The sequence below is a fragment of the Elephantulus edwardii genome, unplaced genomic scaffold (genome assembly GCF_000299155.1).
Source record: "Elephantulus edwardii isolate Elephantulus edwardi_28Jun2011 unplaced genomic scaffold, EleEdw1.0 scaffold00036, whole genome shotgun sequence".
In the NCBI taxonomy this organism is placed as follows: Eukaryota; Metazoa; Chordata; class Mammalia; order Macroscelidea; family Macroscelididae; genus Elephantulus; species Elephantulus edwardii.
The window spans coordinates 6,514,470-6,540,832 of record NW_006399786.1 but is presented as its reverse complement, the minus strand read 5'-3'; the positions used below and the strand labels follow the sequence as shown (position 1 = coordinate 6,540,832).

Sequence of the window (26,363 nt, the reverse complement as noted above, 5' to 3'; positions counted from 1 at the left end):
AATACTTTTTCCCAGTCAGTGGCTTCCCTTTTTACCCTACTGGAGAAGTTTTTGGATGTGCATAGGGATTTGAGGCCTTGACTTCTTTAGCCTTCTTGGTTTATATAAGTTTTATTTCTTTCATTATATTATCAGGGATTTTATATAAATTTTTTGGGTTTTTTTTATATGTTATTTTTATACTTTAACTTAACATCTAATTATGACTCTTTTCTGTAATTTTGCATCATCAAGGTAGTTTCTTTTCTCTTTCTAAAGACAGTGTATGTAAAGCTAACCTGGGTACAGGAACAAAACAGATATGATCCCTGCCCCTTGATGAAACTCATCTTTGAAAATTTGAAACTTGCTGCTTTGTATGACCTCGTGTGGCAAATAAAAAGATAGGATTCCAACCAAGAAAATCCTGTAGGGCTGTTACTTTGATCTGTCAGCATTATAAAAAGGCAAAGAAACCCACTCACTGCTCTGGAGCTGATTCCAAGTCATGGTGACCCTCTACTGGGTCTTCGAGGCTGAACATCTTTAGAAGAGGAGATGGCTTCATCTTTCTCCCTTGGATTTGCTGGTCAATTCTAGTTGACCTAGAACTTAACACAGTTTGTTGTTAAGTGCCGTTGAATCATAGAGGACTCATAGTGGCCCTATGAAGAATGAAAGTCTTCAACCTACAAAACTTTATGAACTTAGAGAAAAGATGAGGCAAGCTATTTCTGAAGTGCCTGCTACGCCTGCGAAAACTGAAAATAAGTGAAGAATGAAGATAGGAGATATGTAAAAAGTTACAGTGTGGTGAATTGTGGTTTCTGACCACGAAAGACAATGCAAAGAACACTTACTGAAGCAGTGCAGCGTAAACATTCCCTTTTGGGATATAGAAACAGATCTGAGATAAGCTTGGTTGAGCAATTTGAGATGGAATGGCTTGCTTTAACAGACAGGACAGACTTGTGAGGCCTACTTAGCCATTAACAAAGACAGTTCTTTTAAACCATAGTATTCTGGCAGAGATTTTAACCTAGATTCAAAAGACCATATGGTTTTGCATACCTATTAAAATGTATGCTCTTAAGAAACAAAATCAGGTAAAAAATAATGGCTGAGAAGGATCTCTACTATATTAGATAGGTCAGAGAAATCCTGTCTGAGGAGAGGAAGGAGCTGGCTGTGTAAGCATCTAAAGAAAGATTTCTAGCCAGTGGTAATACTGACTATAAAGGCCTCCAAGTAGAAATGAGCTTAGCATGTTCCGGTGGATGTGCAAAGAGAACAGTAACAGGGTCAGACCAAGGATTTAATGGGTTCTGATGAAACTTGAGATTTCACTGTATGTGTGCTGGGAAATCTTGGAAGTTTTGAGTAGGAAAGTGATAGTAGAATTAAAAGGTTCTACGAAAAGATTATAATGTCTGCTGCACAGAGTTTAAATAAAGAGACCCAGAGTAGAACAGTGACACCAGTGAAGAGTAGGTTAAGATAGTTCAGTTAATAGATGATAGTGGCTTAAAGAGAGCAATAATGATGGAAATAGTGAAATAGTTCTATGGATTATTGTTAGTCATAACTTTCCATATGTTTGTTGTTGTTAGTTTGCTTGGCTCCACAGTCAACACTCTTGGCAGCAGCAGCCAGGAAATTAGAAGTGCATTGTGATGGGAAAGTTTGCTGTTAGGGACCTCTCCAAAGTACTGAAGAGCAATGATATCTCTCTGGAGACTAAGGTGCGTCTGATACAGGCCATGGTCCTTGCAATCACTTGTTATGCCTCAGAGAGTTGGACAGTGACTAGGGAGAATAGAAGGAGAATTGATGCCTTTGAGCTGTGGTGCTCAAAGAGAAGAGTATTGAGTGTACCATGCATGGGACTGCTAAGAAAACAAACAGGTTCATCCTGGAGAGGGTTAAACTGGGCAGCTTCTTGGAGGCAAGGATTCTGAGGCTTCATCTGACATACTTTGGACATGTTGTAAGGAGGGACTGGTCCTTGGAGAGTGACATCATGCTTGGGAGGGTGGAGGGACAGCACAGGAGAGGAAGGCCCTCTATGAGGTGGATCAATTCAGTGACTGGGGTATCGGAGACAGTGCGATTGGTACAGGACAGAGCAGAGTTTAGGCCTGTTGTACATAGGGTCATTATGAGTCACAAGCAACCTGATGGCACATAACAACAACAGCAACAACAACCTTTGAGTTGGAACTCACTCATACCTGACTCCCCGCCTCCCTTGCAGGTTTTCAGGGACAGTAAATCACACAGTAGGATATTATCCATCTTTCTACTGTGGAGCAACTGGTGCATTGAAACTACATTCCTTTGGGTTGGGGACACAACTCCTTACAACTAAGCCACTCCCCTTCCTTATGGCATAAATAACAATAAATAGGCCTTGTGATTGATTGTCACTTAATCTATGTTGCTCAAAAAAAAAATTTACAAAATCGAGTTCTAGTGAAGTCTCAAACAAAAGACCCCTTTCATATCCTTTGTCTAAGCCTGAACACCTAATTGTGCTTATAACGAAACCTGTACCTAGACCAAGACGTTGTCTGAATAGAGGAAGCGAACACCACATGGTTTAAAATTAAGAAAGGTGTTCATCAGTGTTGTATCGTTTCTCCATATTTCTTCAATCTGTATGTTAAGCAAATAATTTAAGAAGCTAGAATTTATGAAGAAGAATGTAGCATCAGGTTGGAGGAAAACTCATCAACCTACATCATGCAGATGATACAATCTTGCTTGTTGAAAGTGGGGAGGAATTGAAGCTCTTGTTGCAAAGGATCAAGGGCGGCAGCCATCAATATGGATTACATCTCAACATCAAAAAACCAAAAATCCTCACCACTGAGCCAATAGGCAACATCATGATAGAGGGAGGAAAGATTGAAATTGTCAGGGATTTCATTTTACAGAGTTCCCCAACCCACACCCATGGTACCAGTCAGGAGATCAGTAGAAATACAGCATTGAGAAAATCACCTGACAGAGACCTCTCCGAAGTCCCGAAGAGCAATGATATCCATTTAAAGATGAACGTATGCCTGATTCAAGCCACATTCTTTCCAGTCACCACATTCTTTCCAGTCCACTACTAGGCATCTGAGAATTGGACAGTTAATAAAGTTTACTGGAGAAGAATTGATGCCTTTGAGTAGTGGCCTTGATAAAAAGTGTCTAAGTACCCCATGAACTCCCAAAAATACAAACAGATATGTGCTTCTTGGATGCAAAGATGATGAAGATCCATCTTTCATACCTTTGGCATATTGCTAAGAAAGGCTGTTCCTTGGAGAGGGACATCATCTTTGGAAAGGTACAGGGACTGTGACGGAGACAAAGACTCCAGCCAGGTGAATCAGCACAGTGATGCTGCAATGGGCTTAAGTGTGTCAGAGATTGTGAGGATAGCACACAACAGGACAGGGTTCAGATCTGTTCTTTGTATCATACTCAACTTGACAACACTTAATAACAAAAGACATTAAGGAGAATTGTTTAAGATTCTCTTCTGCTTCCTGCTTTATTTCTTTTTTTCAACAATTGTTACTAATTTTGTTTTCCCTTTCCCCTAATGATATGGAGTTTTTAAAATGTTTGATCATCCTTGGTTGTTGACTTCCACTTTTGAGAACTAAGTTGACTAATATAAATAATGCTCCTGGTTTTCCTCAGCAATTTAGTAGCCTTGCTTCTACAATTTCTTTGCATAGAAAGGGTTAACATGGGGCAGTGAATACATAAGTGGATTATGCCAATAGGCTTGTCTTCCAAAGCAAGCTAGGCAGAAGCGGTGGGTACCAGGCCCCTTGTGCTCTGTATTAGTGAAGTAGGGATGATCTATCTCAGCTGTTCATATTTAATCAATTGCATTGATATACCTTTTGTATTTGCTAACTGTATATTCTTCTTGGTGCCCATGGGAGGGCTTCTGCTTTCTGGTGATGTTTGTGGCCACTGTGATTTTTATGTTAGTACAATCTAGCCTATTTTCACTCTTTTTTAAAATATCTGACTTAATACTTGTCCCAGTGTTTGTTTTCTAGACTTCCTGTGAATTTCTCTTGTTTAGAATTTATATTCAAAAGTTCTTTGGAAAGCAAAAGACCTTTATAGTTTGGTCTGCTATTTGAACCAATATTCTTTTGCCTGCTTGTTAATGTATTAATGTATAGTATTATTTAGCTGAGTTTTGATGTTGACCTCTGTTTTTGCTTCTTTTACTGGGGCCTGAAGAAGTGAGTACTTTTTCTGTTCTTGAGGCTTTTATTTAACCTATTGAGACTTGGACTTTTTCTTTGAGCTTCCTTTAAAAAAATAGGGTTCCGTTGTTTTGTAGTCAAGTGAAATTCATAGAAATAACACTAATTGAGAAAATAATATTTTTATGAATCTGTAGATCAGATTAGCATAAATAATAAGCATTTTAAACTTATGTACCGTATTTTCAAATATAGCATGCATTGTATACAGAGGAAACCAATGCTTGAGAGGTTTGGACAAATGATGTCGCTCATGTTTTCATTGTATGAAAATATGGTAATCTGTGCTTGCTTCGGCAGCACATATACGAAAATTGGAACAATACAGAGAAGATTAGCATGGCCCCTGCGCAAGGATGACACGCAAATTCGTGAAGCGTTCCATATTTTCGACCCTGAAATTAACCAGTCTGTAACGAAGGCTAACTCCTTTCACCTACAAATTTCGTCTTTGGATACAAAGCTAAGTGGATAGTCCTTACGGAGGGACTGTTTAAAAAAAAAAAGAAAGAAGAAAATATGGTAATCTTTCTCTGGTTATCTGTAGGATTTCTATATTTCGTGCAATTGACCAAGTAAATTAGCCAATGAAAGTTTTGTTGGATTTGAATTCTTTTACAACAGTGAAACACTTAAGAGTCCTAGTGGCACAGTGCTTAAGAACTTGACTGTTAACCAAAAAGGTCAGCAGTTCAAATCTACCATTTGTTCCATGGGAGAAAGATGTGGCATTTTGCATCTATAAGGATTAGAGAAACCTGAAAGATTGGAAACTTAATGAAACAGTTCTGTGTCCTATAGTGCCGTTATGAGTTGGAGTTAACTCTGTGGCATTGGATTTGATTTTGTTTTATGACAGTTATTGATAATTTTAGAAGGAAATAATTGTGATCTCATCTGAATGTTAAAACCAACTCAGGAACAGGTTTAAGGCCTTGAACACTAATGAACAAAGACCAGATGAGCTGTGGGAGGATATCAAGAATGCCATCCATGAATAATGCAAAAGGTTATTACAAAGATGGAGGGAGAGAAAAGACCAAAGTGGATGTCAGAAGAGACTCTGAATATTGCACAAGAGTTCTGAGAAGCCAAAGGAAAGGTAAGAAATCAAGAAGTAAAGGTTCTTAATAGAAGATTTCAAATGGCAGCTTAGGAAGACAAAGCAAAGTATTATAATGAAACGTGCAAGGAGCTGGAGTCAGAAAATCAAAAGGTCTGAACTCGCTCAGCATTTCTTAAGCTGAAGGAACTAAAGAACAAATTCAAGCTGTGAGTTGCAATGCTTAGGATGATATAGGCAGAATAGTGACTGATCCAGGAAACATTAAAAGAAAATGGAAGGAGTATAGAGTTACTGTACCAAAAGAAATTGGCTGACACAGAAGAATTTCAAGAAACAACGTATGATAGGAGGCAATGGTGATGAAGGAGGTAGTTCATGCTGCTCTGAAGGAGTTGGCAAAATATAAGACCCTCAGGAGTTGAAAGAATACCAGCAGACATATTTCAACAAACAGATGCGGTCTTAGACGTGCTCACCAGGTTGTGCCAAGGAATCTAGAGCACAACTACCTGGCCAACCAGCTGGAAGAAATCCATATTTATTCCCATTAAAAAAAATGACCTTGGCAGAATGTGGAATTTATCAACCAAAATCACTGTCATATGCAAGCACAATTCTGCTGACAATTATCCAAAAACAACTAGAACAGTGCATCAACAAAGAGCTACCAGAAATACAAGACGGTTTTAGAAGAGGTTATGACAGCAGAGACATTATCACCAATGTCAGATAGGTCTTGGCTGAAAGCAAATACTAGAGCAATGTCTCTCTGTGTTTCATTGACTGTGCAAAGGCATTTGACTGTGTGGATCACAACAAATTATGGCTAACCTTGAGAAGAATGGGAATCCCAGAACAGTTGATTGTACTTACACAAAAGTTATACTCAGACCAAGAAGCAGTCCTTAAAACAGAGCAAGGAAACACTGCATGGCTCAAAATCAGGAAAGGAGTGTGTCAGGGATACATCCTGTCTTCATACCTTTTCTTTTTATTCTCATACCTTTTCAATCTATATGTAGAACAGATCATTTGGGAGGTAGTGTGGCATTATGATTGGGGGAAGACTCATCAATAACCTGTGTTATGGATGACACAACCTTGCTTGCTGAAATTGAGGAGGACCTGAAATGCTTGCTACAGAAGGTCAAAGACATCGTCTTCAGTATGGATGGAAGCTCAACATCAAGAAGACAAAGATTCTCACCACTAGACCATGCTAGATGGAGAAGAAATTGAGACTGTTAACAGCTTCAGCTTCCTCAACTCCACAATCAATGCTCTTGGCACCAATGGCCAGGAAATCAAAAGAGTAATTGCACTGGAAAAATCTGCTGTCAGAAAGCAACAGTGTCAGTCTAGAGGCTAAGGTGCACCTAATTCAGGGCATGAATCACAATTACTTGCTATGTGTCTGAGAGCTGGAAAGTGAGTAAGGAAGACAGAAGAAGAATCAATGCCTTTGAGTTGTGCTGGAGAAGAGTCTTGAATTTACCATGGACTGCCAAGAAAACAAATAGGTCTGTTTTGGAGAGGGTGAAACCAAGTTTCCCCTTGGAGACGAGGATTTTAAAGATCCATCTCGCATACTTTGGGCACATGGCCAGGACAGACCCGTCATGCTTGAAAGAAGGACATCATGCTTGGAAGGGTGGAGAGACAGTGCAGGAGAGGAAGATCCTGGATGAGATGGATTGATACAGTAACTCGGGCAATAAGGTTAGGTGTGTTGGAGTCAGTGAGACTGGCTCAGGACAGAGCAGGGTTCAGAGCTATTGTATGTAGGATCGCTGTTGAATCACAGGTGTCCAGATGGCACTTAACAACATATTTCATGCATTCTTTATAAATAGGATAATAATATATCAGGTCTGGGGTGTATTTCAAATAGACAGTAGCATAAAGCTTGTGGAATCCTATTGTCTCTGGCCTTAGAAATCCTACCAGGAGAAGAAAACATAACTTCTCTGCTTCATTTATTTATGGTAGAGTTGTTGCATTGGGTAATTTTATTTCTATAACTCTAAATTTCCTTCAGTGCCCTCGTATTGTCAGGTAATGGTTTGCTTTTCCTTATGTTTATATACACTAATATAAGACAATATTATGTGTTATTTATAAGATTAAAAGTGCCTTTTATTTACTCTTTAGTTTTGAGATTTTTTTAAGAAGTATATTACTTTGCTCTTGCTCATGATGTAGATAGATATTCAAACAACAGTTGATTAAAATACTGTGATAACAATATTGTTACAATTAATGTTATATAAAATCTAGGAACTCAGGTAGGGTTGTGTGTTGCATGTTATGCTGCTAACCAAAAGGGCAGAAGTTCTAATCCAGCAGCTGCTCCTTGGGAGTCTCCTCCCTGTAAAGATTTATAGCCTCAAAAACGGGATGGAGGATCATTGTGAATCAGTATTGAGTCAACAGTGCTCAAGTATTGGGTTTTTTTCTTTTTCCTGAAGAATATTCATAGTTAAATGAAACGAGCAATTTTTTTTGTTGGTTTTTTTTTCTTCTTTTCCGTCTGAGGTCCTCAAATATTACATTTATGTCTTCAAAAATATAGAATTCTTTCAGGACAATTGTGAGAAGTCCATATGTACAGATTGAGTTAGTTATAAGTAGGTTAGTATTTTAGGATAGGAGTCTCTTCCAGATACTTTTATTTTAAGTAATCTTTTCTGAGATTGTTTTTCCACCTGGGCAAAACTGAAAAGGGAGCAAAATTATTCCATTCTATCACTGCTTTTCAGGTTAATGAGCTTCGGGACTGTAGTGGGAATGACAGTTCATGAAATATAATCAATTCACCTTGTTTGTTTATTCTGAAAACTCCTAACTTACCGTGAGATAAATACTCAAATAATCTTTGCCCCTGAAGAATCACTATATGTGTTCCTCTCAAGCATAATTTAAGAGCAAAACCAGCAACAAAGCAAACAGGCTCTTGTAAAATGAGTATAGCTGATTAAGTCCGTGATTATTTTGTTTCAACACAACCAACTCGTCATGTCTCAGGGAGGACGGTGCACAGCTAGCAAAAAATTTGATCTCCTAGGGAAACCTTCAAATTGGATTTTTCCTTTTGTTGAGGCACCAGTTTCTTCCTAAATATTTGCATGTTTTATGCATAGTAAGATATAAAATATGTAAAACAAACTCAGTTCAACTTACTGCACTCAGTTGGTCCCCACTCATGGCACTGGGTTTGTGAGCCTGTAAATCACAACAGAAAGAGACTGTTCGTTCTCCTGAGGAGCCACGTGTAGATTAGGACTGCTGGGAGGAGCACGTTGGGTTCACCTCACACCCGAGCGCAGAGCACACCAACAGTATATAGAATATTTCTGAGGTGTATATATTTAAACAATTAGAGTTACAGAGTGTGGGGGTCGGAGTGTTGGGATCTTTTCTTGTTTTATTTTAATAGGTTGTAAATAATTTAAACCTTTGCAAATCATTCTTTCCATGGTTTATGGAACAGTATATTCTGCTCCTCACATAATGGTACACTCACCATTTCTATATATACAGAGAGAAAAGAATTTGACCTATGCCTTTGAAAAGTGCTAGATACTTCGGAAGTGCTGCAGTGTTGCTGAATGATTTCATTGCCAAAGAATTATTACCCAGTAAAAGTTTATAATAAGAGGAAAGCATATGTGTAAATGACAAATATGGCTCTACAGGACTAATTTTCCAAGCTTTGATAATTTTCTTTCCTTTAATTATACAGTATATTCATTGCTGAAAATTTAGGAAGTTAAAATAAGTCTAAAAAGTAAACAAAAATCACTCAATCTCACCACCCAAAAGTAACATTTTTGTTGCATATACTTTTCAGATTTGTTTTATGCTTTGTTGTTTTATGTGTAGTCAAATTGCCTGAGACTTATATAGCAACCCTGTGTACCACAGTTTTGAACCCCGTCCTATGCTTATTTGCACTTTTTTTTCTTTCAAAAATATGTTTATTTTCCCAGAACGTGTGTTTATGTAGTGAAGTCGTTATTGAGTACTGTCACGTTGGAAGTGACCCACAGCTGACCCTCTGGCGGGTTTTCAGAGGCAGAGCAGCTGGTGGATTCAAACCACCTACCTGCCTTCAGGATTGCAGCGCCACTTCTTACAACTAGGCCACCAGAGCTCCCTAGTTGTCATATGTATATGTAATTGTACATTCTGATTCTGAAAATATTTTACTTTTGTTGCTGTCTCCCATTTTTCTCTTCCTGTTACCTCTTGAACTTCTGGTAAAATGCATTACTCGTATGCAGCTATGTGTTGGGATTAAGGCCCTCACACCTCATGCATGGAACTAATTATTTCTTTCTCTTTCTTTCCTGCACAGAGCTTTTCACCCTACTATAAAGGAGGATTTGAACAGAAAATGAGTAGACGAGAAGCTAGTCTTATTTTAGGTGTAAGGTAGGTGCACTGATAAGTATTATTTTTATACCATGGCCAAGTTAATCTTGAAGGAGAACGTGTAACAAGATTACCCTTAAAGTGTAGGAGCAGAAGGAGAAAATCTCAAATATTTATAGTTTAAAACCTCAAATCTAAGTGTATATGTGGACTGACAGGTGACATGAATAGATGTGTGGAAGTGAATGAGCTGCACCCTCAACTGTATAGATTTTAATAGATGGATATTTATTTGCATGTATTTATCTATGTGTATTGTAAATAGATCGATGTATATAGTACAGCAAATGGGGGACAAAGTTATGACAATTTATTAGTCATAACCAAACACCGTGGAGGATGAGTTACTGGACCTGGAAGCTCAGGACCATAGTCATGGGCGGGTAGCAAAGTCACCTGGCATTATATAGTCTGGAAGGAAAATGTTTTATATTTTTATATTCTTCTCTGGTGAGTAGCAACTAGGATCTTAAGTTGTTGAAGGCACATGATAGGGCAAAGTTCTGGTCTGTTAGTAATAGGGTCACTGAGTCATAGTGAACTTGAAAGCACTTTTAAAAAGCTACATCTACAACCTAAATTTAAAAAAAAAGCTACATCTAAGGTGCACATTCTAAAAGCACTCATTTCTGTGTTTTCCATTTCTATTCATCTTTCTTTCTACTCTCGGGAGCAAAATGGGAAGAAAATCTGAGACTGTTAATCCAGAAAGGTAATGAGCAATGTGTTCTTCAGTTTTCATGACCCTAACACAAGAAGCACTGCTGATAGAAGGGATCACAACAAAAGCTCCCAGATGGAAAGGGAGGGGAACCCTCAAAATCATAGGAAAGACCAGGCTTATTAGTCTGACAGAGACTAATGGAACCTCCAAGATTACGTCCCTTAGTCACATTTCGAGGCTGGAACTGGACCTCCCAAGATTCTACATTAGGGCAATGATTAGGCAGGCTGATAAGGTGACCAGTAACACCACAGAGTAGCATACTCGTGAACAATCAGCCATACAAGATAAACCTTAAAAGTTGAGCAGAATAGGAAAGGAAGATGAGTGGAAACAAAAGGAAGAAAATGGGGAGACTGCTGTTACAATATGGAGATTATAATTAGTGCCATGAAATACAATGTACTAATTGTTAAAGGGAAAATCAGTTTGCTCCAAAATTTCATCCAGGGAACAATATAAAGTTAAAAACCAAAAGAATACAAAAACTTCAAGTCTTATAAAGCCTCCCATTTCCCTGGGGGAAAAAAAAAATTAGGCAAGTTTGTGCTGTCTTTATTCTTTGACAAGGATGTGCTCTGTTTGACTCCTAAAGTTTCAAATAAATGAATCAAAATGTTCTTTACTGTGCTCTCAATTCTTTCTATACACATTTTAGTAATATGATATTATATTCTCAATTATAGTCTAAGACTTGTTTGATATTTCTTTTCTAGTTTCATAGTTTGACATTTGACATGTTTTGTTGCACTGTTTCTTGGTGATATCCATTTATTGTTTAACTTTGGACAGTGTGAGAGAAAATTCATAAATGATGTTGTATGACTGGTAAGTGCTATAATACTTAGTGTTTTCCTTTCAGCAGCTATAGACATTTGTCTCTCTTATATTCCCTTAGAGCCTACTTTTCATTTTTGTGGGTATTGGCTACTGTCTGTATATTGTAGATAACAAATCTTCAGACAGTGTAATCTGCACAATTAAGCAAAATGGGCCATAATGTTCTATAGTGACATATTTTTTTAGTCTTTTTAGGTCAGGATCTTTTTCTAAGCCAAAGCACTTATTATTTCTGATGACCTAGGAAGAAAAAGTAAAAAAAGTGAGGGAACAATTCAATTCAGTTTGGTTCTCTATCTTTCTAAGGAAAGATGATGAATCTTTTTATCAGTGAATAGAAAATAGGAAACAATTTTAAGCAGAAGAGCCAACTAGGAAGTTAGATATACTGCTAACCGTTCCTTGCTTAATGTTATTCAGAATGAATTATTTTCTTTGAACTTTTATTGAACTGCGGTAATATCTCCTTTATAGTCTTTAAATATGAATATGAAACACATTATAAAACCAAACACTAATGTTTTTTAATATATCATTCAAGCCTGTAGTTATGAGACATAGTTAGGAGTCGACTATATTTTGAGTTCTTTTAAAGTATACAGTTATAAAATTTGATCTTAGTGAACTAGAAATTGCACAGAATTCATAAGAAAATGGAATCTGAGTACAAATTACCAGTTTTACCACCTCCTGTGTGACCTGAGTTTCATTATTTGTGAAATATAAATACAAGTAATATTTCTTTTTTGCTGCATAGAATACTTGTGAAAATTAAATTATATGGTACATATGAAATTCTTAAACCAAAACATGGTACTTAGTAACTATTTGGTAAATGTCAGCTAGGCGAAACTAATCTTCATCCGGTTGCTTGTGTACGGTTGATCTGGGTCAAATTATTTTTAACTTAACTACATTTTACTTTCTTTGACTTTAAATTGAGATTAAGAATATCTATCCTGTTGGTATGACATCAAAGTGTCTGCCTGGTAACAGGACTAAGTAAATGTTGATTCTTCCCTCTTCAGTTTCTCATGAAAATAGTTGCAAAATATTTGCCCTTTAAACTTTAAACAGAAATATAAAGGTAACTCACTTTCCTTTAGCTCTTTCCACAGTCAGGCAGTGCTGATTATGCAAGGCAGTTGTAAGATACGAATCCTTTTGCTGTGATTCTGTTTTCTGTGATCATTAAATCTAAACTGTATAGACTGACAGGTAGATAGATAAAGGTAAAATAGCATTGGTTTTTTTAATACCTTATTAATGAGAAATATTGTACTACTACCTGATTCTTTACATTCTTATATATTGAAATTTATGGTGATTATTTACTAACAAGTGTATTTGAATTTTTGCTTTATGTTTTGCTCATGAAAGGATAGCTTGTATTGTTGGATTTATTTGGTTTTCTGCTTTGGCATCTTTTTATTATTTTTTACTGGTTTGAATGCAAAATTCATATACATTGTATTTCATTTATATATATTTTGTTTCATGTATTCCACTATTCGCATGGTTTCATGGTATCATTTTCATACATTGTTTTATATAACATTAATCACCACTGATCCACGCCCACCATTACCCTACCTTTTCAGGTCCCCACTGGATCCTTCCTAATTTTTTTAACTCCTTCCTCTGCTCACATAACTCTGTGACCTCCCAAATTTCCCTTCTAAGTAAACTTTAAATCTTGTCTGTAACAGAAAACTTTGAATATTTTATCCAGCCATGTATAATAGCAATTATCCTATCTAGTATTTCAATTTCTATGCAATTAGTGATTTTCAAGCATCCTAAAAACTTTTGTGAAGATCTCTGTTTAAACAACATGTTACTCAGAAGCCTACTAGTAAAAATATTGAAGGCAAAACATTTTGGACACAGAGTTGGGGGGCCCCACTCAGTTGCACACACCCACCTTCCTCACTCCTACCTAAATGAACTTGACAGAATGTAAGTCTGCCTTGCATTAGTGAATATAATCCTTAAAGCTTATAGTGAAATTGTATAAAGTAGAAGTATATCATAGCTACATTTAATTGTATACAAAGTTTAAGAACTGAGATTCTCTTATCTTGTTTGATCTATATAATAAACAAGTCTATTAAAATGTATTGAGTTCATAGAGGATTAAAAGCAGTAATACAAAAGGAATAAACTCAGTAGGCAAGCACAAAATACTTCAACTCATCCTTAAAGCTTGCCACTCAGGGTCTGATAATTATTATCTTAAAGGTAGAATATATGGAATTCTTGTTCTTATGTATGAATTTTCCTATCTTTCTAAGTTTAATCTCATTCAGTGTTAGGTAGACGTCAGTATAGATAATGCTTATATGGAGTTTTATGTGTATAACCAAGTGTGCCATTTTTTATGTCCATTAAGTGATTTTCATGGATAATTTTCATTGAAGTAATTTTCAGATTTTGCTTTTTTTGAAAATTAGAAATTAAATATTCAGGGTGCAGGTCTTCCTTAAGATTACATGCAACAGAAAATTTTAATTTCTCTAAATTCGTGTCTTCATTACCTAGTGGGCAACATTTAAGTTCCCATTGTTTTGTATGTGTGTGTACTTTAAAGGTTTTATAATACAGTAAAACTCTTTTCTAGTGTTAGTGTTTACTGACATAGAACCTTTATTCTCTTTCACATTTTTATAGCCACTTCTATTTTGGAACACAATGTAAAACAAATTAAGCACCTGTATACAATCTCTCTCGCTCTTTGCCATTGAGCCAGAAAAAGACTCATGACTGATTCTCCATTAAGTTTCCAAGGCAGTAAATCGTATGGAAGGAGATTACCTATCTTTGTCCTGTGGGGGTGCTGGTGGAATCTAATCTCACAAAAGGCACAGCCTTTACATTACCAGCAGAACTCTACAGACTAGGCCACCAGAGCACCTATGCATATTTAGTACTGGCCACTATTTTAAGTTATTTTCCTAAGTATCTCATAATCTACTCAAGGAGATATGCCAAATTTTTATAAAACCACTAGAAAACATAACCAGTAAAGATATGCTACAGAGCATGTGTGTGTGCACACTCACGCACACACGCACAAACACATGTTTAACCACATAAAAGTTCAATAATACTAAGATTTTTCTTTCTTTTTTAAAACTCTGATTTGCATGAAAGTTTCATAGTTTCATGTTGGGTTTTTATTCAATCATTCATATGTGTTTTATTTTATAACTGTGGAGTTATTTATTTAAAATTGCTTTCCTAGCCTCTGAACTTCACTTTGCCATGTTGTTGGGCAGAAACATGTGGATAGGGAACACTAGCCTATCCACAAGGGGACTGGCTATCTCAGTCATCCACAGGGGGGCTTGGCTAAGTCTCACCAGTCCACAAGCAGATTGGCTAACCATTAAATTGAGTAAATCCAGTAGCAAAGAGAGTCTCTCTCACTACCAGCAAGGGAGAGGTGAATGCCCTTCAGAATGAGACAGTCTTACACCAGATAGACTGACAGCAGCAGCAGCCACCATGAGCAAAACAAAGAACCAGAGAAACAACATGAGATTGACCTTGGAATTGCTACTTCCTATGGATAGAATCAGAGCTAAGCTAGCAGCCTTTGCCCGCGTTTGCTGGAAAACTTCGGGGGAGAGGGAGCCAAGACTGACCAGACTCAGAACTTTGTAACACTGGCCTAAAGCCATGAGACTTAAGGCTGAGGTGCCTGTGTGCACATATCAGAGGTTGTTCTGACTGTATCCTGCTACCAACCTGAATTTGAACCTTTGGACTTCCCCAACATTCTGTGTTCTGTGTGGTTTGTGAGCTATTGTATCCTATTTTAGACTTAGCAAAGTAGTAGTATTGGTGTTGAGATGAGTAGAAAGAGATGTGGGAGCATGGTGGATATGTCTGACCTTATGAGAATTGGTTTTGTGTTGTTGATGTTGTTGACCAGGACAGGACCCCTTTGTGAAGTTGGTAAAGGTCAGGTACAGCTATCTCCATACAGTTCCTGCTCTTTTTCACAATAACATCCATCCCCTTAATATACATTACCTTCCTTTCACTCATCTTAATATGTATTTCCTGTTGATTAATTTTTACTCCTTCTTCTTCTCTCCACATCCCTACTAGCCACCCAAGAATGCCCTGTATGTTTAAACCTTTCTTTAACTTTTATAATATTGATCTTATCCATTATTTGTGCTTTTTTGACTTCTTTATTTCCCTCAGCATGATGTCCTCTAGCTTAATCTATGTTAGGCAGTGTCTCAAGAGTTATTTATCATTCTTTAGTGTTCCTCTTTGTGACTGTACTATAATCTCTTTAATCATTTGTTCATTAGTGAATACTTGAGTTGTTTCTATATCTTTGCTATTATAAATTATGCTGCAATGAAAATACCTGGGCATGTATCTGTTCCTTTCACAACAACTCCCTTCTAGTAGAATTGCTGGATCAAATAGTAGTTCTGTTTTCAACTTTTTAAGGAAGTAGCAAACTGCTTCCATAGTTATACCATTTTTACATACTCACCCCAGTGTATGAGATTTCCAGTCTGTTCACACCCTCACCAGCTTTTGTAGTTCACCATATTAATTGCACATTGCTATTATGAGATGCATGCATGCATCTGAGAGCCGGACAATGAATAAGGATGACAGAAGAATTATTGATGTCTTTGAGCTGTGATGTTGAAGAAGAGCACTGACTGCCAAACAAACAAATATGTCTTGGAGAGGATGCAGCCACAGTGCTCTTTGGAGGCAAGGATGATGGGGCTTCAACTCACATACTTCAGGCATGTTGCTAGCAGGGGCTATTCTTTGGAAGACATAATGCTGGGAAAGGTAGAGGGTTGGCAAAGGAGAAGAAGACCCTCAATTAGGTGGATTGACACAATGATTACCACCGTGGGCTCTACTGTGTCAGGAATTGTGAGGATGGCACAGGACAGGACAGGACAGGACAGGGCAGGACAGGATTCAGATCTGTTGTTCATAGAGCTACTACGGGTTATACTTGAAATGACAACAGTGTGAGAGGATATTTCATTGTTGTTTTGATTTGCATTTCTCTAATAGCTAATGATAAGAAACATCATGATAGATGAAAAAAGGGTTGAAGTTGTCAATGATTTCATCTTACTTGGATCTACAGTCAGTACTTTTGGTACAGTCAGTCAGGAGATCAGGAGACGTATTGCACTGAGAAAGTCTGCTGTCAGGGACCGCGCTAGTTTACTGAGGAGCAATGATGTCATTTTGAATATTTAAGTGTGCTTGATCCAGACCATGGTCTTTTCAATCATTTGCTGTATGCCTGAGAGCTGGACAACGAACCAAGATGACAGAAGAATAATTGATGCCTTTGAGTTGTAGTCTTGGAATACTGAATACCCCACAGACTGCCAAGAGAATAAACAGATATGATCTTGGAAAGAGGGCAGCCAGAGTGCGCCTTGGAGGCAAGGATGGTGAGGCTTCATCTCACGTATTTTGGGTATGTTGCTAGGAGAGGCTATTCCTCGGAAAGGGACATTATGCTAGGAAAGGCTGAGGGTCATTGAAGGAGAAGGAGATCATCAGTTAGGTGGATGACGCAGTGACGACAACAATGGGTTCAAGTATATCAGAGATGATGAAGATGGCACATCCTAGACCAGGGTTCAGAGCTGCTGTTCATTGTTGCTGTGAACCATACTCGACTCGACAGAACCTAACAAAAACAACACTAGCTAATGAACTTGACCTCTTGTGCTTATTGACCAAGTGAATGTCTTTTTGATGAAGTGCCTTTTCATGTCTTCATCCCATTTTGTAATTGAGTTGTGTGTCTTTTTCTTGTTGAGGTGTTGAAAAACTAAAAAATGTGCTGCCTTCAAGGCAGTTCCAACTCCTAGCAACTCTCCGTTGGGTTTCTGGGACTGTAAATTGCAACAGGGGAGACTGCTCATCTTTTTCCCTCAAAGCCCCTATTGTTGGATTGGGTTTTAGTGTAACTTCTTGCAGGCTATGCCATCAGAACGTTGCTAGTTTTCTATGAATTTTATAGATGAGTCCTTTTAATATGTGCCTTTGTCATTAACCTTTTTCTCAGTCTGTATATTTTCCTTTTTCCTCTTGGAGAAATCTGATGCACATCAGAATTTCGTTTTTGGACTGCCCCATAGTCCAATATATACACTGCTGATTGTGTAGTTTGGCTATATTGGATAATCTATTTATACCCTACCTAAGGCTGCTAAATTTGCTTCATGTTTTCCTTTGATGAGCTTCATAGTTTTAGGGTGGCCTAGGGAGATCTGGTGGCCTAATAGCAAGAAGCTGCACTGCAATCCCAAAGGCACGCAGTTCGAGTCCACCAGTTGTTCCGCGGCATGGGTAATTTCCTCCCTCTGAAAACCAATGAAGGGTCAGCTCTAGGTTAGTTCCGACTCAGGGATACACAACAACAACTAATAAGAAGCTGCACGTTAATCTTATAGACATAGGGTTCAAATCCCCCAGCTGTTCCATGGGAGAAGAATAGACTGGCTCCTCCCATGTGGTTTACTGCCTTTGAAAATCCACTTGAGTGTCAGCTATGAGTTATTTCCGACTCTACAGCACACAACAACTCAAACCTTTAGGAAGTTCTGGTGGTCAGTGGTTGGCAACCACCAGCTGCTTCACAGAAGAAAGTCTCTATTTTCTGGAAGCCTAGTAGAGGTTTACTATGAGTTGGAATATACTCAGTGGAAGTAGGGTAGTTTTTAGGGTTTGTTGTTGTTTGTTTGTTTCCAATCAAACAATCTTTGTTTTCTCTTCTGAGAAATAACTAGAAGTAGTGATCCTGCTTTGATGACTTAGTGGCAAGAAGCTGCTGCCATCCCAAAGGCATGTGGTTCGAGGTGACAGCTGCTTCTGGGAGAAAGATGGGCAGTCTCCTCCCAGGCAATTAACTGCCTCTGAAAATCTGCTGGAGGGTCAGCTCCTACTCTATGGTACACAGCAACAACAACAAACCTTAACCAAAAGGGATATTCTTAAATCCTGTTATTGTTGTTGTTAGTTGAGATCAAGTTGAGTACGGCTCCTAGTGACCCTATGAACAACAGGTCTGAACCATGTCCTACTCTGTGCCATCCTCATCATTTCTGACATACTTGAGCCCATTGCTGCAGTCACTGTGTCAATCCATCTAACTGAGGGTCTTTCTTTCTTTCATTGATCTTCCACCTTTCCAAGCATGATGTCTCTTTACAAAGAATAGACTCTCCTAGCAACGTACCCAAAGTGGGTGAAAGAAAGTTTCATTAACATACTTATTAACTTACTTGTTTCTATTCCCAAGAATCCAATAATCCAACAGAATATGGAAATTATTAAAACTGAGAAGAATGGGAATCCCAGAACATTTAATTGTGCTAATGTGAAACCTATACTTGGACCAAGAGGCAGTACTCAGAACAGAGTAGGGCAACACTGCATGGTTCAAAATTGGGAAGGGTGTACGCCAGGGATGTGTCCTGTCTCCATACCTTTTCAACCTGTATGCAGAGCAGATTATCCGAGAGGCTGGGCTCTATGAGGAGAAGCATGGCATTAGGATTGGTGGACGATCTATCAACAATCTGAGCTATGCAGATGACACAACCCTGCTCGCTGAAACTGAGGAGGACCTCATGCACTTACTGCAGAGGGTCAAGGACTGCAGCCTTCAATATGGACTGAGGCTCAACGTCAAGAAGACAAAGATTCTCACCACTGGACCAATCGGTAGCATCAGGATGGATGGTGAAGAGACTGAGATTGTTCACAGCTTCAGTTTGCTTGGCTCCATGGTCAACACTCTTGGCACCAGTAGCCAGGAAATCAAAAAACGTATTGCAATGGGAAAGTCTGCTGTTAGGGACCTCTCTAAAGTACTCAAGAGCAACGGTGTCTCTCTGGAGACTAAGGTGTGCCTGATACAGGCCATGGTTTTTGCAATCACTTGTTATGCATCAGAGAGGTGGACAATGACTAGGGAGGATAGAAGGAGAATTGATGCCTTTGAGCTGTGGTGCTGGAGAAGAGTATTGAATGTACCATGGACTGCCAAGAAAACAAAAAGATTCATCCTAGAGAGGGTTAAACCAGGTTGCTCCTTGGAGGCAAGGATTCTGGGGCTTTGCCTGACCTACTTTGGACATGTTGTAAGGAGAGACAGGTCTTTAGAGAGGGACATCATGCTGGGCAGAGTGGAGGGACAGCGCAGGAGGGGCAGACCCTCTATGAGGTGGATTGATTCAGTGACTGGGGTAATCGGGATGGGTGTGTCAGAGGCAATGAGATTGGCACAGGATAGAGCAGGGTTTAGGGCTGTTGTACATGGGGTCGCTATGAGTCGCAAATGACTCGACGGCACATAACAACAGCAACAACAAATTGTTACTATCACATATAAGCAGTAGGTTTCTGAAGATCATTTTAAAATGGCTAGAACAGTACATAGAGAACTGCCAGAAGTTCAGTCTGGATTTAGAAGAGGCCATAGCACCCCGGCCACATGGAGGGTAGAGGGGCGAATCTTATTAATGAAATATTGTTCATGCCTGTTCATCATTTGTTTGTTGTCATTAACAAGATTGGTAATCTTTGAAGTAGCAAGAACTGTCAATGAATGCAGCAGATGGACATGCTGGACAAATAAAGAATTGACAAATGGAGTCTAACCTTGCTCACTGAAAGTGAAGAAGATCAGAAGCACTTCCTGCAAAAGACCAAAGACTACAGTCTTCAATATGGATTACATCTCAACATTAAGAAAGCAAATATCCTTACCACTGGGCCAGTAGGCAACACGATGGTACATGGAGAAAGGATTGAAATTGTCAGTGAATCTTAACACAATCAACCGTCCACAATCAAAATCCTTGTTACCAGCAACCAAGAAATCAAAAGACATTGTATCACAGTGGGGAAGCCTGCTAGCAAGAACCTCTCCAAAGTTCTATGTAGCAATGATGTCACTTTAAAGACGAAGTTGTCTTAATCTAATCCATGGTCTGAAAGTTACTTGCTGTACATCTCAAAGTTGGACAGTGACTAAGGATGATAGAAATATTGATGCTTTTGAGTTGTGATATTGGAAATAGTTCTGATGATCCCATGGCCTATTAAAAGAACAAGCAAATATGTCTTGGAGAAAGTCCAACCAAGGTGATCTTGAGAGGCAAAGATGGGCACATTTCATCACACATACTTTGGGTGTATTGTAGGGAGAAGTCAGACCTTAGAAAAAAAAAACCCAAACATTTTCCTTGTTAAGGACTAGCATCAGGGAAGCAGAGGAAGATCTTCAGGAAGATGGATTGTAACAATGAACTTCAAGTATATTGGAAATGATGAGATTGATACAGAACAGGACAGGGTATGGATCTACCAGTCAATGGGTCTCTTTGGGCAGTGGTCAACTCGATGGCAACTAACAAGAAGTCTGAAGGCACAGAAAGAGTCATCAACAACCAGCATTATGATTACCCTTCAACATCAAGAAAACAGAAATCTTCACAACTGGATAGGGAATGATTTCGTTTACTTGGATCCACAGTCACTGCACATGGTAGCAGCAGTCAAAAAACCAAGAGATGCATCTTGAAATCTGTCAAGGACCACTTGAAAGTGCTAACAAGAAGCAAAGATGTCTGTCTAAACTAAACTACACCTGACCCAAGCCATGAGGTTTTCAATTACTTCATAGAATTCAAGAGTACAGAATTGCAAAAAAGAAAAACAAATCTATCCTGGAAGTAGTGCAACTGGGATGCTCCTTAGAGGCAACAGTGGCAAAATTTAATCTTATGTCCATTGGACGTGTTGTAATGAGGTGCCTCTCCCTAAAAAAGCCTTCATGCTGGGAAAAGTAAAGGATCAGTGAAAGATAGGAAGACCCAAGGACTGAAAATGAAAACATTCCAGGGCCACCAGTAGCCAGAGCAAGAAGAATTTGACGTTTCTAAGCACTTAAATAATGTTCTTAAGATACTTAAGAGTCATTTAAAAAAAAAAAACAACCCACAAAACATTAAAATAGGTATACCCAATTTTACCATTTTATAAAAATAGGAAATAGCTAGTACATTTTCATAAAACATATTTAAAATAATAACAACTATATGGTGAATCATAATCTTTAATTTATGTCATCTAATTATCCTACTCAACAGCACACACATTTATCCTTAAGATAACCTTGAGAGGTGGTAGAGATGGTGTTAGGTGCTGTAGACTACAGAGCATACCCTTTGAACAGCAGATCAAAACCTTGCTCTGTCTTGTGCCATCCATGATCTCCATCATGTTCAAAAGTATTTGACTTTATTATGTCTGTTTTACATAAGAGAAAGTTATACCTCAGAGGTTTTATGCAGCACAAAATGTTGTAGAATAAAGAACTTGAAGCCAAATCTAAATAGTAGATACAGTATCTGATACACTTGTATAAATGAAATTGTTTTGCATCTCACAACAGCAAGCCTTTACAGTAAGCCTGCTATTATCATCTCCACTTGAGACCCAGGAATATGAAGCCATTTCCAAATAACTGTTAAGTAGCAACTGTTTAATATTCTGTTATTAGTGTTATGTTTTCGTGGGGGTTTTTTGGTCTGGAAAATGAACTAATGAGAAGTATTTCAAGGATTGGACAAGTAAGTTTCACCAAATAATCCTAGGCTTTTAAAAATTTCTCCTACCATATTGGAACAGCGAAACTTTTCCAACAGATTTCACACAAAGCTGAGCTAATAACTTTGCTAAACTTTGAGATTTATTTGAGATTTATTGTTGAAAGGTAATACCAATAAAAGTTACCTGTTACTGAACACTTGTTAAATGCCAGCATTATTTTGGCCCTTTGTAGGCATTCACTCATTTAACTTTTATACCACTTGTATAAAGAGCATATTGTTGTTAGCTCCATTTTGCAGTGAGGAGTCTGAAGCACAGGGAAGTAAAATAACACGAGCAAGATTACCCAAAACTAAAACAAGACTCTCTGTGATAGAGTCGCTCCCAATTTGTAGAGACCATGTTGGACAGAGTAGAACTACTCCTTAGGATTTCCAACGCTTTAAATCTTTTTGGAAGCCGGCCGGTTTTTTCCTGCCACAGGACAACTAGTAAAAGGCAAACCATCAGCTTTTGTCGTCGCAACTCAGTGCTTAACCACTGCGCCATCATGGCTTCGCTACCCAGTTCCAAATGGCAGAGCAGGGGTTAACATCAGTCAGGCAAACTCTGGAGTCCAAATGCCCGTCTGCTGCACTGTGTGTACTACTTTCTCCTGAAAGAACTGCAAGCCTAAATTTCTATTCTGGACTATGAATCATCTACTCTTCATACTGTGTTTCACTTTATTTTTTTAAATCGATCGAGAAAAAGAACTAGCATTCTACGGACTGAACAAAAATACATGCAACATTGAATCATTGGCATTTTTATGACTAGTAAAGTCAAATGAAAAGCTGTAATTGAAATGAAAAGCTGTAATTTTGTAAGTGTCCACAAGATGGTGAAATTTTCATTAGCTTTTAATTTCTTGAAACACAAACTGTTAATTTATAATCTGCATTTGACACTATTTATTGTAAGCACCTTAATTTATTTTTACAGCCCATCTGCTGACAAGGCCAAGATTAGAACAGCCCACAGGAGAATCATGATTTTGAACCACCCAGATAAAGGTAGGGAAAATTCCTATCTTTCGTATTGTGAGGATGAAAATATGCTCTGAACTCCATTTAATTTACTTACTTTATTATAAGTGATATGTAACTGAGATAGGAGTGTGTTTACCTCAAGTGTGGTGATTATTCTTTATAAATAAATGAACCTTTCAGTTGGAGATAAGTAAGCCAAGAAATGGTGAATTTGTGTTACCAGTGTTTGAAAACTTGTTGCTGGGTATTTCATAGATAAATGTCTGTTCTCTGTTTGAGGTTCACAGCATTTTGCTTGAGAGAAAGAAAACATGACTTGTAGACTCTTTGGTGATTTGAGTATCATGAATTATATGTGTTTAACCTTAAACACAAAGACACTTTTAGCAGATATGTTCTAAATCTCTGAATGTAATATATAATAGATGAATGTGAGTTTTGAAATTTTGTTCTGGAGAGCATTGAAACGGAGCTATTTGTTTTTAACTGGCCATATTTTTAAAGTAAATTTATCTTACAGAAAGACAATTATTATAACTTTAACTACCCTACAGCTGCTTGAAAGAGAAAGCCCATATGTTCGTTACTGTCTCCGCTTTAAAATAACAGATGGTTGAAAGTTGCACTGTATTTCAGAAGTCAAGGCAGGGCGAGGATAGTGAAGGGTTTCTTGGATTCTTATTTACAAAATCAGTGTTCCAATTATTTTTGGGGAAAAAAATAAAAGCAAATCTTGATTCCTGCCCATCTACACTGACAGCAACATAAGATGTTTCTTTTTTCAGCTTTCTCACTTAATTACTTACTATAAAATTTCTTTTCACTAAACATCATCTTCCTTGGGTTTTGCACTTGCTATGTTTTTAGTGTGAATAAATAAGTAAATCCGTTTTTAAAAGAGGTTTTGCTTAAAATTTCTAAACAGCTTGAGCAGTCACTGGCAGATCCACTCAGCTAATTCATACTGTAAATTCTTAGAGTGCAGGCAATCCCCATATTGCAAATATCCGATTTCAGACAATTCTTTCTTGGCCTTTAATGTTATGTGAGTTTGTACTTACTCTGAAAGAATTGAACCAACCCCTGTCAGAACAAATTCTTCTTTATAGTCCCCTTCACTGGCAGCTTTTAAATTTCTTGTACTAAAAGGGAGGCTTGTAAGTATGGGGCAGGACCTGGTAGTGTCTTCTGCTGTATTCCACAGCACCTAACAACAATAATAAAGTAAGACTAAATAAGAGCCATATACACCTATTCCTAGTTAATACCAGTTGGCCTTAAAGACCAAGAAGGAACTGAACTCGTTTGTAACCTGAGGAAGAGCCATAATTGACTTAGAAGGAAAGGTGGTAAGGACCTTCCACTTAAGGCCCTTTTCTCCGAAACAGTCGATTTTTCTTTTGGGTCAAGTGTGTGCTGGGCTCTGACTGATTGCAGTAGGATCAAGCACTCATATCTTTCAGATGTCTGATGTGTTGTTGAATGTTTGCTTGCAAGAAAGCACACTCAAAATGTATCTACAAAAGCATGCATTTTTAGAAACCTTTAATACATATTTTATGATGTAAAAGTATTTCAATAATTACTTGATTTAGTCCCAGATTATAGTACCAGGACTGCTGTTGACCCCTTTTGAGCAAATTAGTGTATTTCTACCTGGCCCTGTTGGGTATCGTGGTGTGAGGGAATGTCAAGGAGTAGAAAGCCAGCATTTTCCTCTGGCTTCTGCCTAGCACCTGACAGTGTAATTGTGAGTATTCTCGTAACCTCTCAAATTTTAGTGTCTCCGGAAAGAAGGGCATTATTTCCAATGTCTTTTGGCTACATGATTTAATGTAAAATCTTTATATTCCAATCATATTTTTAATTCAAGAAAGATACTCCATCTTTTTTGGATTATTGTACCTTCTAAGAATGTGGTATGAACTATGGGCATTTTTTTCCATGTAATTGTTTATTTCCTCACAATTTTTAAAATTCTAAAACTTTGCAGTTTAAGGGAGTTCATAGATTTTCTGAAACCCATCGACCAACTCTTTGTTAAGAAAGCCCGCTCTAATAGAAGTCTAGTGAATTAAGGAATGTTCTAACCACTGGAAGCGGCACATTTTGAGGAGACAGTGAATTCATGAATCTGGAAATTGTCTCTTGAGAAGGAAGGTCTTGTCTCTTTTTCTTTAAATGGGAGAGGATAATAGATCTTTAACCAAACTCTTCAGTGTCCTTGAGAGTGAAAGATAAGAGTATTTTTGGAAATATGAGAATGGAAAGCTCTTAGCCCTATCAGCTCTTTTGCTTGTTCATCATGTTTGCTTTCTCCAAGATGCTATATAGGCGGCTACAAAAGGAAAATTATAAACCTCGTGCTTCTAAAGTTCCCCAGCATGCTCTTCTACCACTTGCCTGTGGGTTTTGTTGTTAGCTGGTAGGGTGAATTTGGGACTTTTATATGTGTGATCAGCTATAGTTTGTTACACATTTCATTAACAGCTTGAGTAAAGAAAGTAACACCAGAAAATTAGGTGTGGGGAATGGCTGAAAAGAATTTTTTTTGTATCCAGTATTAAATGAGCATCCAGATGTGTTTGGATAAAACGTGAAATTTGCTTTCAGTTTAGTGAGATAAAAAATTAATGAAGTAAACACATCTCAGGTCCTTAATCTGATGCTTTCAGACTAGTATCTTTTTTTTTTTTCCAGAGTAGTGTCTTTTAGATTACTTCCTTTCTTAAAGCTGCAGGATGAGATTCATTGTTAGGATATCTAGAGTTGTGTATTAATGGTCAATGAGTATAGACAGGAGACAAACCAGGTCAATTTTCAGAGATTCTTGGATGTTATCTAATCCATTACTAATCAAAATGTAGTGTGCCTGTCAGCGCTAATCGATGGTTTGCCACCAGTGTGCACGTTGAAAACAGAAATGGAAGATGAGTGTTTAGACAACTTTATGTTACTATGATGTCAAAATGTATGATACTTTTGAAATTATTTTTTGAAAGATACTTTTCAAAATATCTCTAGATATTATCAAGCTCTGGTGGCGTAGTGGCAAGAAGCTGCGCTGCAGTCCCAAAGACATGTGGTTCAAGGCCACCAAATGCTCTGGAGAGAAGAATGGACAGTCTCCTTCTGTCCTATGAACTGACTCTGAAAACCGACCAGCCAGTCAACTATGGGTTGGTTCCGACTCTACAGTACACAACAACAACAACAACAAGAAGTAGTTTTTGAAAGATGCTAAGTATTGGCTCACCACAGATTGAAAATTTTTTTAGAAAGTAAAACTTTGCCAAAATAGTTTGATAAATACTTGTGTAAATAGATAATGGAGCTCTATAAACATTCAAGAACTCTTCATGTTTGTC

The 26,363-nt window shown here is 37.9% G+C and overlaps 1 protein-coding gene across 1 annotated transcript in view; it reads left to right on the top strand.

Annotated features, from left to right (window-relative positions):
- DNAJC15 (DnaJ (Hsp40) homolog, subfamily C, member 15) overlaps positions 1–26,363 on the top strand; it is a 95,071-nt gene that overhangs the window by 59,003 nt on the left and 9,705 nt on the right. Inside the window, exons 4-5 of the mRNA XM_006884611.1 lie at positions 9,686–9,762; positions 22,949–23,019. Of these exons, the coding sequence (XP_006884673.1) occupies positions 9,686–9,762; positions 22,949–23,019 (148 nt within the window). The remainder of the gene's footprint in view (positions 1–9,685; positions 9,763–22,948; positions 23,020–26,363) is intronic.